Genomic DNA, 12,687 nt, shown 5'->3' on the forward strand with positions numbered 1-12,687 from the left:
GTTGATATGGCAGCTATACAATGCAGTGATCCGATGTTGGCGGTTCTCTCATATAAGCAGTTTCTTCCGGATCGATATCCTAAAAGCTGAAGGAAGGAAAAAAAATCGCGTATTTCGAAAGATATCAAGCAATATTTTTCATTAACTACTCTCTGAACGATGTGTTATGGATACTTAGTATATTTATAATATCGTTAAAAGTGGTATTACTTGGGCAAAAATTTTTTGCACTAGTTTTTCAAAACTGAGTAACTTTTAGCAATATGGCAATCAAAAACCTGTTCGTATAGGAAGTGAATAAAATATAATAAAAATTCGTTTTGGTGACAATTGATATAAAAAATATTGTAAACTCAAAATATCAGTCGAAATACAAAATTTCTAGTTATGAGCGGGACAAACGGAAGTAATCGCGTCGATGTTATCGGACGTCCGGTTGTTACTAGTAGGTACAATTGTAATTCCTGTGTATGTACTTCAATTTTAAATTCCAATATGTTTTAGCCGAAAATCAAGCCAACAGCGCAATCGAAAAAATTGCCTCTGTGACTTCGTTCATTTTATTTTTAGTCTTCTTCCCGATTTCAATATTTGCATGTCTGGTTGTAATGTTGGAATTCCAACGTGCAGTTGTGTTTCGGTTGGGACGATTAAGGTAAACCGTTGTTAACAATTATTTCAAATATACACTTACATATTATCTTTAACTGTTTGTAAATATTTAGGAAGGGTGGTCCGCGTGGTCCAGGTATATTTTTCATTTTACCTTGCATTGATAGCATCGTCAGTGTCGATTTGCGAACGGTTTCAATTGATGTGGCGCCGCAAGAAGTACTCACAAGAGATTCAGTGACAGTTACACTCGATGCTGTCATCTACTACCGCATAGATGATCCTCTACGAGCTGTCATTCAAGTTGCTAATGTTATGTCATCGACAATGCTGTTAGCTCAGACCACGTTGCGAAATGTGGCAGGCACAAAAATGCTCATGGAGCTATTGGCCGATAAAGAGTCCATTTCCAAGACTATCGAGGATATTTTAGATGTAGCAACCGATCCTTGGGGAGTCAAGGTGGAGCTTGTCGAAATGTAACTAAACTGCGTAACTGTATGCGTAGAGATGAAATGAATATCACTTCTTTTTATTTTAGCAAAGATGTTCGCCTGCCTTTTTCGCTGCAACGCGCTATGGCCGCCGAAGCAGAAGCTACACGTGAGGCCAAAGCGAAAATTGTTGCCGCAGAAGGTGAATACAAAGCATCGACAGCACTGAAGCAGGCTTCAGATATAATCGGAATGAATCCAATTGCCTTACAGGTAGTTCTGCTTCTATTTCTTTCGAGATGAAATTGTAATATTTTTTATTTTTTAGTTGCGGTACTTGCAAACTATGAACACAATATCGGCGGAACACAATTCAACAATTATATTTCCGTTTCCGATTGAGCTGATGGATATTTAGATGTTTTATTAGAATTGTGGAGCGAAGTGTTTTTTATTTACATATATGTGTGGAATACATTAAATTGGGCGTTTGCTAAGCTAAATCAGTAATCCACCTTTAAACTCATGGGAGGAAAAGAAGGTAAGAAGCTTAAATCACATGTAAGAATTAATCGATAAAGATAATTTAAGCTAATGATAGTTGCGCCAGGTCGATCGAAGATATTTTTGCCCCAACGAGTAAATTACCATTAGAGATCAAAATGGACTGAACATCTGAGATCTTTAATCCTCTGATGTGAATAAACGGTGTCAACCGTAAGAATTATGTCGACGACTTCAAACTGTGAATAAAACGAAATAGGTATTTGATATTAATACCTACCAAAACAGATGTATTTTATACCCTAAACCTTCATTATATATGTATATATATTTTAACATCAAAAATTATTAAAATTTTTACAATACAGACAAAAAGTTAGGTTAAGCGTTGCCTATATATCACAACATAACCGCGTAAGTGAATCCGAGTTACAATAGCGCGCCAGAAGTTCTTCATTTTCGCTGTTAGGCGCCAATTGGAGATTCCAAGTGCAGCCAGGTTCTTCCCCACCTGGTGTTTCCAACGGAGTGGAGGTCTTTCTCTTCCTCTACTTCCCTCGGCGGTTGCTGCGTTAAATACTCTCTGACCTGGATTGTTTTCATCCATTCGGGCAACACGACCTAGCCAGCGTAGCCGTTGTCTCTTAATTCGCTGAACTATGTCAATGGCGTCGTATATCTCATACAGCTCATCGTTTTATCGAATGCCGTTGCCTATATGTAAAAGATCATAAATCTTCCGCAGAACTTTCTCTCAGAAACTCATAACGCCGACTCATAAGATGTTGTCATCGCCCTTACCTCTGCAGCATATAGCAGGACGGAATAATGAGTGACTTCTAGAGTTTTGTTTTTGTTTGTCGAGAGAGGACTTTATTTCTCAATTGCCTACTTAGTGTGAAATAGCAGCTGTTGGCAGGACTTATTCTGTATTGGATTTCGTGGCTGACGTTGTTATTGGTATTACTTCTGGTTCCAAGATAGACGAAATTATCTACGACTTCGAAGTTATGGCCGTCAACAGAGACGTGGGGACCTAGTACGCTATACTACTCTGTTTAGTACGGCTTCCAGTTCCAATTATATTCTGCAAGAGTTGATTGAAGAGGTCACACGTCAGATTACACAGCCTTACTCGTATTAGTTTTGCGGGGATACCAAAATCAGATATAGCGGCATAAAAACAGTTCTATTTCGTGCTATCAAAAGTAGCTCTGAAAACGACGTAGAGGTTAATCCTCTTCTTACGGATTAAGTGGTTAATTTTTCAGGCTTAAAGCCACTCACATAAGGTCCAATCAATTTGTTGACGGTGGGCTTTAATCTTTCACACAGTACGCTCGATAGAACCTTATATGTGATGTTGAGGAGGCTCAATCGTCGTGCATGCTTTGAGGCGACCATATTCTACATATAATGAAGCTGATGCATGCTTCTTATCAGTTCTTCGCCGCCGTGTTTGAATAGCTCGTCCGGCAATCCATCGGCCCACGCCGCTTTGTTGTTCTTCAGACGGGTAATTGCAATTCGAACTTCTTCATGGTCAGACAATTGATCGTCCGCTCCAACGTCATCTATTGGGAAATCGGGTTCACAATATACGCTTTCGCTGCCATTCAGAAGGTTGGAGAAGTGTTCCCTCCATAATTTCAGTAGACTCTGGGCATCAGTCACTCGATCACCTCTGGGGGTTCTACAAGAGTGTTTTCCGGTCTTGAAACTTTATTTTAGTCGCCGCATCTTTTCGTAGAATTTTCGAGCATTACCCCTATCGGGCAGTTTGTCAAGCTTTTCGTACTCTCGCATTTGGGTTTCTCTCTTTTTTGTCTGCAAATGGCGAGACCCATTCCATCTTCAACTCTTGGCATCTATCCCATCCTGCGATCTATTAGTAGTGACCATAAAATGTAAAGAGAGAACCCTATATATTCAAAAAACTGAAAGCAAAAGTGTATAAAATAAAAAGTCATTTGGAATAAAATTAAAGTCTTTCAGAATTCACATTTATTTTAATTTGTTTCGCAAAATTTTCAGTCAACAAAATATGACTCGTCAGCGAAGAGAAGTCAAATATTTTGCAACGAGTGAGATTGCACACACAAAAACATCATATAATTGAGGTTGCCAAATATTTTCAGGTGAAAACAATCCACCCAGCGGCATCGAACAGGCCGTTGTCTTCATAAGCCACATATTAATTATACTAACGTTTCCGATCTCGATCTTTCTCTCTCTGATCGTCTTATCCGAATATCAAAGGGCCGTCATATTTAGATGTGGACGTTTGAGGTTTTGCTAATTCCCTTTATTTTTACGTATATTATTATTAGAGACTTTATTACTTCGTTGCAGACGTGGTGGAGCACGTGGTCCGGGTCTAGTCTTTAGAATACCATGTGTAGACTTTTGTGTAAAAGTTGATTTGCGAACGAAGTCGTACCATGTGCCAGCACAAGAAATTCTCACGAAAGATCATGTGACAATCAGCTTGGACGCTGCGGTTTACTATCGCATATTCGACCCCTTACTGGCGGTAATACAAGTAGAGAATGTGCATTTAGCCACCAGCATGTTGGCGCAAGCGACGCTGCGGAATGTAGCCGGACAGAAGCACGTTCTGGAATTGATGTCCGAAAAGGATGCGGTCTCAATGGCCATGGCGGCGTTACTGAAAAGCGCAACAGCACCGTGGGGGGTATTTGTTGAGCGTGTTGAAATGTGAGTTTTATAGTTTCACCAAAAGTAAACCGTTAGCTACGACAATGGTAATTTTCAGCAAAGACGTACGCCTGCCACTTCAATTACAGCGTGCCATGGCCGCTGAAGCCGAAGCTATACGCGAGGCAAAAGCGAAGGTGGTTTCAGCCGAAGGTGAATTGAGCGCCTCGAAATCTTTGAAAGCCGCATCCGATGTTATAGCAGCAAATCCCGTAGCGCTGCAGGTCGGTATCTACATAACGGTATATGAGTACTTCTAACTATAGTTTTTTAATCATCTTATTTTAAGCTGCGCTATTTGCAAACCCTGAGTCTTATTTCCGGTGATCAAAATAAAAATATCATATTTCCATTCCCCGTGAATTTGATAAGACAACTAATGATGGGCAAATGTAATGAGCCTAGTCAGGAAAGCTCATCCAAGAAAAGAGCTTCAAGTAATCTAAAGGACGAGTTAGGTAGATGTCTTGGACCGTTTTTTCAGTGTCTGGTTAGCAACCATCATCAGTGAAGTTCTGACTAACTTAACCAAGACTCCATCTTTCGGTGGTTGCCGAGCAGACATTGAGAAAACGACCCTTACTATGTAAAAAACTCTTTAATGACATTAACTTATTTAACATTAAAAAACAGAAATTAATCGAGAGGTGGACGAAGCCTTAGAGGAAGCATATAGAGTTTTGGACTGCAAAATTGTAAAATTATCACAAGAAAGCTAAATGGAATATAAAAAGTCATGCGAGTATTTGCATCTACTCCATTTGAAAAACGTCGGCTTGATTTGCGAAAATCTGTCGTAATTTAAATTATGCGTCATATTATCTGGCTAAACGTATAATAAATATAATTTCTATTTTTTGAAAATGCATTAACTTTTTTTCTACAACAAAAACTTAAAGCAAAGATGATATAGATAAAGTCCATAGCGCATAGTCCATCGAACCTTCGAAAACCCCATCAGAAAATACGAAGCACGGAGCCCCAAAAGTCATCGAAGAGATAAATAAATTAATTTTTTAATATATATTTCAATACCAGTCTTTATAAAATTGCCTTTTAAAGAAGATCGGTTTATATCATGTGATCATATTTGACCCGAACTGACCCATCTTTTACAAAGACCGACTGAAAATTAAATACTGTGCCCAGAATCATCACCTGGGGAACTATGTAGAAGTTCACGCAAGTTCTCTGACCTCCATTCACTTGTAAGTGGCCAGAAAAGATTCTTTTACATATGGCTCAAGCAGTTCATAACTTTCGGTCTTAGACCAAGTATCCTCTGGTTAGCCAAAGAACATCCGTTTGAATGTAAAGTGAGAAGGCGAAACATCCCTCGCCAGTGTTGTGCGCTGTGTTTGATACCCTCCATGTAAAAAACACACCCCCAATGAAAAGAACACAACAGTCTCAGATGAGATCCCCGCAAAAATACTACGTCTATGTAGACGTAGAGCAATACCAAAAGCTCCGTCAGGATCGGGAAGGACCTCTCCCAGCCTTTCGATACCAGACGAGGTTTCAGACAAGGCGACCTCCTATCCCGCGACTTCTTCAATCTACTACTAGAGACAATTATTCGAGCCTCAATTTTCAATTATTTTTTCCAGATATTTGGGTCCTAAGTTAGCAATAATGCGCCGAGTACTATTTTTCAAAGCGTCAATTGTCACGGGCTTATCTGCGTAGACAAGCGACTTCACATAACACCGCAAAAAATAGCCCAGCGAGACGACATTTCCTTCAATAAAATGATTTTTTCGTTGGCTAAACATCGTGCAGCGCCAGCTTGTTAGATTCAAAGGTCTTCCACATCAACATCCACTAATTCAGAGACGGAGAGGACATTAATCATAGCTGTGTAGCGTTCCCCAATGACTATAACATTATGGCCGACTTTATTTTCGAAAAAATAAGGAACAAATATCCCTCTGCCCATAGATCACACCAAACAGTGAACTTTTTAAGGATGTAATATCGTCCAGCAATGGCTTGTGGATTACCATCTCTCAAAATGCCGCAGTTTTATTTATTAACGTACCCCCCATTCAACCAAATCTGAGCTTTATCGTTAAACAAAATCTTCTTGTGTAAATCTGGATGTGGAGCCATCGCGTCTTGGGATCATTTACCGAACGTGAGATGCGGTTGATGGTCGTTCGGCTTTAATTCTTACACATGCTGAATTTCGTAAGCCCGCAATCCAAGATCCTTCCGCAAAATCTTCCAATTTTTGCGCGCTATGGTGGCTGGAGTCTACTGGGCTATTACGAGGTATGACAATTAAATAATGAGACTGATTCCATAAAAACCGTATATTTGAAAATTATTCTACAACTCTACCATCCCCTTGAAAGTAGTCCCCTTGGGCAGCTACACAGCGATTCCAGCGCGTTTTCCATGCTTCGTAACATTTCTGGAACGCTTCGACTGGGATGTCTGCGAGTACCCTCGTCACGGCCGCCTGGATATCCGTAATCGACTCAAAATGGGTTCCTTTTGACCACTGATTTTGTTTTAGGAAACAAAAAAGTCACAGGGTGACATGTCGGGCGAATAAGGCGGCTGTTGCAACACGGCGATCCTTTTAGAGGCCAAATACTGGGACACGCTGAGGGCGGTGTGGTACGGCGCGTTGTCGTGATGAAGGATCCAGTTACGAGCGATATCTGGGCACACCCTGTTCATTATGAAATGGCAAAGCAAACTGAGTATAAATCATGTGATAGCTGTCCAAAATACAAACTTCGAAAAAAGTATGACCTCATTGAAAACCACTCGTTTAAAAAACCTTTATGGGGTTACTTAAATATTATTAAAGTTGGATACAAATCTTTATTTGTGCAAATAATGGGTTGAGAACAAATATGAGCGAAATAAGTCAACACCTTTTCATAGTGCCCATATGCCAAGTAATAGTCTTCGTCTCGCCTCTGAATGTCTTATAACGTATAAAACGATCGGAATGTTAGATATCGTAAAAACTCTCGATACAGTTAGAATCAAAAATATATTCTAGACTGCAATTGCTTATGATTTGTGAAAATAATTGCTATTTAGTACCACCGCCTTCTTTACAACTCTTTACATTTATTTTAAAAGGCAACATTTTGTTGAAAATATTTTTTATACCTTTATTAGATTTAGTTTAAGCATTAGCAATGGCCGGCAATACATTTTCGAATATTTCTATGCCCTTCAAAAATATGTCAGCCTGCAAATACTCATCATGAGCGTGCAGTAGAATCGGCGTATTCGCCATCGGACAGAAACACAAAGTTGGTATATTCATTTGACGCACGTATCGACCGTCTGTGACACCGGGCAGCACTGCGGTACGCACTTTCAACCCACTGAAAAAATTTTTAAATAAATTGCTAGTAAAAAATAAGAAGTTTGGGAACACCTGAACCTACAGTTTTTCCAACGCATTTTGCATAGCAACCCAATAAAGATTGGTTTCATCTATAACCGTGGGCGGAGTTTTTTTGTCTTGAGTAGGGAACTTGATCGTTATATCGCCGCCAGCTTCTTCACACCAAGCTTCGAGCTACAATTAACAAAAAAAATATTAAAAATTCATCAAAATTAAAAGCAACCATTTGGCTAACCTGCTTTTGTAGCGCTTCAAGATCTTCTTCGATACCCAAGCGTAGATCGAAAGTTGCCTCAATCACAGGTGGTATGACATTGTTCTGCAGGCCACCTTTCACTACTGTCAAATTAACAGTGCTCACATTACCCAGATCTAGCGAGGGATCGCTGTTTAACAGATTTTCCGCTTTTTTTCTTAGCTCCAACATTTTACCGAGAATATATTGGAATTTTTCAGCTGCTGTATTTTTATGCAACAAGGATCCATGTCCCGTTGTGCCACTTATAGTGAAATTAACATCTAGACATAAAGTTAATAAATGATAATATTATATTTTTTCCAGCCTTTTGTTTTTGTACCTACACCAAATAGTCTTTTGCGCATAATATACGGCATATTCATCGTTTACATTCACTACGCCTTCGTCCAAACAAAAACCGACATTCAGTTTTCGAAAATCTTCGGTGTGTACGAAACATTTCATGCCCAGAATTCCACTTATTTCCTCATCTAAAATATTTGCAAATTTAAATAGTTCAAGCACGTTGGTCCATATTTTCTTACATACAATTACTGAATATTTTCCATTCCAAATCGAATTATCATATAATTTTGATGCTAAAATAACAAGAATCCCACAACAGACCGCTTACCGGGCACAAAGGTGACATGCATAGTTCGCTTGAATGTCGCGCCTTTCCTTTTAAGCGCTCGTATAGCTGCCAAGTACTGCATGCCCAAACATTTTATATCCTGTGATCCACGCGCAAATATGCGACCTTGCTCGTCTATCTCGGCAGCAAAAGGTGGATGCGTCCAGTTTTCTGGATGAACCGGTACCACATCCATATGCGAATTGAGCATAATTGTTGGTAGTTCAGGTTGTTTGCCCAGCCATGTCATAATTACTATGGGCTTGGTAGGGCCGCCTGGGTAGCATATTTGTACAGGTAGACCCAAATGTTTGGCTTGCTTTTTCAAAAAGTCCACACAGGGTGCTATTTATTATGCAAAAAAAAAAATAAATAAATTATAAGTAACTTTACTTTTTAACAATATATATTATATATTTAACGTACTGTAATCTACATTTGGATGAACGCTGGGTATCCGCAAATATTCGCGAAACAACTGTATCTCCTTATTGTTCTCCCAGTCGCTCATATTTTCAACCATAAATATGAATTAATGAAAATTAATTTAGATCTTAAGCTGTAATCGGTTTTATGAAAACTGTTTTTTGTTAAAGTTTGCGTAATATTTTTGTTATTAACTCTTATTATGCCCACTTGCACTTCAGGGAGACCACCTGCTGAGTAAGTACCTATTGAACTGTTTGTTATCTCGCCGAACTTCTCATTATCAATGTGAACGGCAAAGGAAGTAGGTAGTATATATTTAGCAGAAATGCCTCTGATTTATCGGTTTTCGATAAATATCGATAACAATATCGTTTAATACAAAATGTACAGATTTGGTTGGAAACAAGATATGGTTATCATTGAAACATCATAAATTATTTCTCCGATAATTTCGGGGAAGATAGATCAGAGTGACGGAATTATTTTCACCAGCAGTAGATTGAAGAAGTAGCATGAATAGGAGCCGCCTTGGCTGAAACCTCGTTTGGTATCGAACGGCTCGGAGAGCTCCTTCCCGATCCTGACGGAGCTTTTGGTATCGCCCAACGTTAGTTTACACAGCCGCTTTAGTTTTGCGGGGATACCTAATTCAAACATAGTGGCTTAAAGGAAGCTCCTTTTCGTGCTATTAAAAGTAGCTTTGAAATCGACGAAAAGGTGATGTGTGCCGATCCTCTTTTCACTGGTCTTTTCCCAGATTTGGCGCATGGTGAATATCTGGTCAGTTGTTGATTTTCCTGGCCTAAAACCCCACTGATAAAATTCAATACGCTCGAAAGAACCTAATATGCGCTGTTGAGTAGGATTATCCCACGGTAGTTGGCGCAGATTATGGCATTTCTCTTTTTGTGGATTGGGCAAAGCACCTTAAATTCCAATCGTTGGGCATGCTCTCGTCCGACCATATTTTACAAAGAAGCTGATGCATGTTCCTTTCAGTTCTTCGCCGCCGTGTTTGAATAGCTCGGCCGGCAATCCATCAACTCCGTCGCTTTATTATTCTTCAGACGGTTAATCGCTATTCGAACTTCTTCATGGTCGGGCAATAGAACGTCTGCTCCCTCGTCATCGATTTTGGGAATCAGGTGCGCCATCTCCTGATGCTATTATTTTAATGAGTATGCTCCGGTCTTGAAACCTTCTGTTAGTCGCCGCATCTTTTTGTCGAATCTTCGAGTATTATTGGAGAATGAAGTCAGGAGTAGAAGTTCAGGTAAGTGAGGAAAGTTTTTTGATTCCCATTCACTTGGAAGTGGTCAAAAACGATTCTTTTACATTTGGCTCAAGCATCTCACGACTTCAGGTCTTAGACCAAGTATGCTCTGGGTAGCCAAAGAACAGCCGTTTGAAGGCGAGCTAAAGTGAAAAGGGGAAACATCCCTCGCCACGTAAAAAGCGCCCCCAATTAAAAAGGAACCAATAGCTTCGGAAGAGAAACCCCCCTTTTGATGACGACCAAGCTGATCATTTACCTTATACGTGTATGTAGATATAAGGTCTTTGACATTTCTTTCGGGGTTACAAAATTCGTGGCAAACTTAATATACTGTTCATGGTATAATTAGCTTTTCGATAATAAATATGTATCGATACATATAGTTATAACAGGTCAGCGCTATCACTTTCGAATTGCATTTCTTCAGACGTAATATAATACTTAACAATTGATAAGGAATGATTTGCATATACCTAGCTCAGTCAATATAACGGGTGTGTTATAAGCTTTCAGTATCTTTTCTATCTATGAACCTTATCACCATCATCATATTATCATAAACAGTAATTATACAATTAAACTTGAATCCAGTGATCGTTAAAAGTGTTTATTTAGACTTAATTGAATGCATTTACTGCATTTGCATATACCATATAAATAATACAGTTATAACCTATTTTTAGATAGTAAAAAATGCTTGGTAAAGTTATGTTACCAATAAAATTATATTTTTTCATTTGGAATTTAAAACTTTAAAAAAGTATTGAACATTTAGAGCGTGGAACAAGTTTTAAGGGTCTTCCCAAAGAATTTTGAGAGTTTTTTGATTCCTTTTATTACCAAAAATTTTCTCTCATTTTTTATAACTGAATGAATTTTTAATAATTTTTTTTTTTAATAAAAAATGCGAGAAGACTTTAGAAATTCCCTATATTCCCTTAATTCAGACCTCTATTGTTAACTATTGAACTGTCTCAAGTAAGCAGTAGTCCAGAAGCGACCAGCTTTGGAATTGTGTTCCAACAGAAGGATACCAGTTCTTGCCAGAAGCTTCGGGAGCCTGGTTAGAGGTTTTTATGGAGCCACTCTATTATCCGAACCCGACATCTAGTGATCATTATAAGTTCCGGTGTAGCCAATATTCTTATGACATTATGATATTACCTTCAAAATGGCATTAAGTCATCGAGTAAAGCGAAGCATATTTGATCAAAATCGGATACTTAGAACTATGTTAAATACAGCATAAATTTAAGGGGTTACATACGTCCACCACCAAAAATGCGCTGAAAGAAAAACTGTTTTCAGAAGGGATAACAATAGAAATAAATATAAAGAAATTTTATACAATGTTTATTGGTACTTAAAGTTTATAAAAAAATGTATTTTAATTTTTCTTTACAAAAATTAGTACATAAAATATCACGTGATCCAGAGTACAATGAAAAAAAAGTTGCATCGTCAGCATCATTTATCCTTGAAATGTCGATGGATTTGTAAAAATAAAAAAAAATGCTTATAAAATGAAGTTGTAGTTATAGTCTGTCGAGCAGAATTTTTTAATTTCGAAAAATTTCCCAATTTACGGAATTTAGAAAAAAAGTATGCGTTTTACCATAAATGTCACAATTTAATTATGTTTATAAAATTTTTTAATAAAAATATCGAAAATCCGGCTCGACAGACTATAGAGAAAACATTTTCGAATATTTAAAAAATAATCGCATCAAAAAATGTTAAAAACTGTATGAGTTATCATGCAGACCGTGCCGAGAAAGTAGTTTCGAGAAAAACGCGTTTAAAGACGGCGCACTTAGTCTAGCTAGCCTCAAGCGCACAAGTTATCAAGGCTGTATCTCCGAGACTATTTCTCGGATCAACTTGAAAATTTAGGACAATATTCTAGAGGTGTTGTAGAATTTAATAAGACAATAAAAAAAATCGATTTTTTGAAATCCGTAAACCTATGTAACCCTTTAAGGTAAAAATAATGGTTTTCTTTTTATTGGACTTTGTATGATTTCGCATTGTACGAAAAAAATATGTACATATACATATGTATATGTATGTTAAAGACACACATTAATATGCACCGATTATAGTGAGTAGTCGAAAAAGTCTTTTCGTATTTTGTCAATAGATGCCGTTGCAGTCATATAGCTCCAGTGCTATCAATCACATTGTGTCATACCATACGAGCGTTGGAAAGGTGCGATTTTAAGCTTCATTTAATCGAAATTAAATTCGGGTAAATTGCAAAAAAGTTACAGCTATTCAAAAATTAATGAAAATAATGAAAAAATTCGCTATATTTTGAAAGTTTTTTTTATAAAAAAGGAAAGAATGCTACACAAGCCACCAATGAAATTTGTGAAGTTTACGGAGACGATGTTGTATCAGTTTGTGTAGCGCAACTATGGTTCGCTCGCTTCCGTTCTGGAAATTACGAAATTTCGATTTACACTG

General features: G+C 38.0%; 3 protein-coding genes across 4 annotated transcripts; 2 read left to right on the forward strand and 1 right to left on the reverse strand.

Annotated features, from left to right (window-relative positions):
- Positions 1-365: 365 nt before the first annotated feature.
- Positions 366-1,485, forward strand: LOC120773465 (stomatin-like). Its single transcript, XM_040102369.1, has 5 exons — positions 366-445; positions 505-655; positions 726-1,091; positions 1,154-1,319; positions 1,375-1,485. The coding sequence occupies exons 1-5, from the start codon at positions 388-390 to the stop codon at positions 1,462-1,464; spliced, it is 831 nt and encodes a 276-aa protein (XP_039958303.1). The 5' UTR covers positions 366-387; the 3' UTR covers positions 1,465-1,485.
- Positions 1,486-1,512: 27 nt separating this feature from the next.
- On the forward strand, positions 1,513-5,090 carry LOC120773464 (band 7 protein AGAP004871-like). 2 transcript variants are annotated; one of them, XM_040102368.1, is made up of 6 exons: positions 1,513-1,587; positions 3,689-3,839; positions 3,903-4,268; positions 4,327-4,492; positions 4,558-4,726; positions 4,902-5,090. In XM_040102368.1, the coding sequence occupies exons 1-6, from the start codon at positions 1,572-1,574 to the stop codon at positions 4,985-4,987; spliced, it is 954 nt and encodes a 317-aa protein (XP_039958302.1). In that variant the 5' UTR covers positions 1,513-1,571; the 3' UTR covers positions 4,988-5,090. The 2 variants fall into 2 exon arrangements, with proteins under 2 accessions (XP_039958302.1, XP_039958300.1); XM_040102366.1 differs by lacking the exon at positions 1,513-1,587 and adding an exon at positions 3,545-3,634.
- A 2,286-nt stretch (positions 5,091-7,376) lies between these two features.
- On the reverse strand, positions 7,377-9,190 carry LOC120773461 (aminoacylase-1-like). The gene is made up of 6 exons (XM_040102361.1): positions 8,943-9,190; positions 8,517-8,861; positions 8,227-8,373; positions 7,880-8,163; positions 7,685-7,818; positions 7,377-7,621 (listed from the first exon to the last, which is right to left on the reverse strand). The coding sequence occupies exons 1-6, from the start codon at positions 9,037-9,039 to the stop codon at positions 7,417-7,419; spliced, it is 1,212 nt and encodes a 403-aa protein (XP_039958295.1). The 5' UTR covers positions 9,040-9,190; the 3' UTR covers positions 7,377-7,416.
- Between the last annotated feature and the right edge of the window lie 3,497 nt (positions 9,191-12,687).

This window comes from Bactrocera tryoni, chromosome 4 (genome assembly GCF_016617805.1).
Source record: "Bactrocera tryoni isolate S06 chromosome 4, CSIRO_BtryS06_freeze2, whole genome shotgun sequence".
Classification (NCBI taxonomy): domain Eukaryota; kingdom Metazoa; phylum Arthropoda; class Insecta; order Diptera; family Tephritidae; genus Bactrocera; species Bactrocera tryoni.

What these genes read in the sequence shown, in the direction of transcription:
- LOC120773461 (XM_040102361.1), bottom strand. Translation starts at nt 9,039, where the DNA reads ATGGTTGAAAATATGAGCGACTGGGAGAACAATAAGGAGATACAGTTG. An exon ending in TTGAAGCGCTACAAAAGCAG is followed by an intron (nt 7,819 to 7,879) that starts GTTAGCCAAATG and finishes TGTTAATTGTAG; the next exon opens with CTCGAAGCTTGGTGTGAAGA. An exon ending in CAAAATGCGTTGGAAAAACT is followed by an intron (nt 7,622 to 7,684) that starts GTAGGTTCAGGT and finishes AAATTTTTTCAG; the next exon opens with TGGGTTGAAAGTGCGTACCG.
- LOC120773465 (XM_040102369.1), top strand. Translation starts at nt 388, where the DNA reads ATGAGCGGGACAAACGGAAGTAATCGCGTCGATGTTATCGGACGTCCG. An exon ending in CGGACGTCCGGTTGTTACTA is followed by an intron (nt 446 to 504) that starts GTAGGTACAATT and finishes AATATGTTTTAG; the next exon opens with CCGAAAATCAAGCCAACAGC. An exon ending in TGAATCCAATTGCCTTACAG is followed by an intron (nt 1,320 to 1,374) that starts GTAGTTCTGCTT and finishes TTTATTTTTTAG; the next exon opens with TTGCGGTACTTGCAAACTAT.
- LOC120773464 (XM_040102366.1), top strand. Translation starts at nt 3,595, where the DNA reads ATGACTCGTCAGCGAAGAGAAGTCAAATATTTTGCAACGA. An exon ending in TTTGTTGAGCGTGTTGAAAT is followed by an intron (nt 4,269 to 4,326) that starts GTGAGTTTTATA and finishes GGTAATTTTCAG; the next exon opens with CAAAGACGTACGCCTGCCAC. An exon ending in TAATCTAAAGGACGAGTTAG is followed by an intron (nt 4,727 to 4,901) that starts GTAGATGTCTTG and finishes ATTAAAAAACAG; the next exon opens with AAATTAATCGAGAGGTGGAC.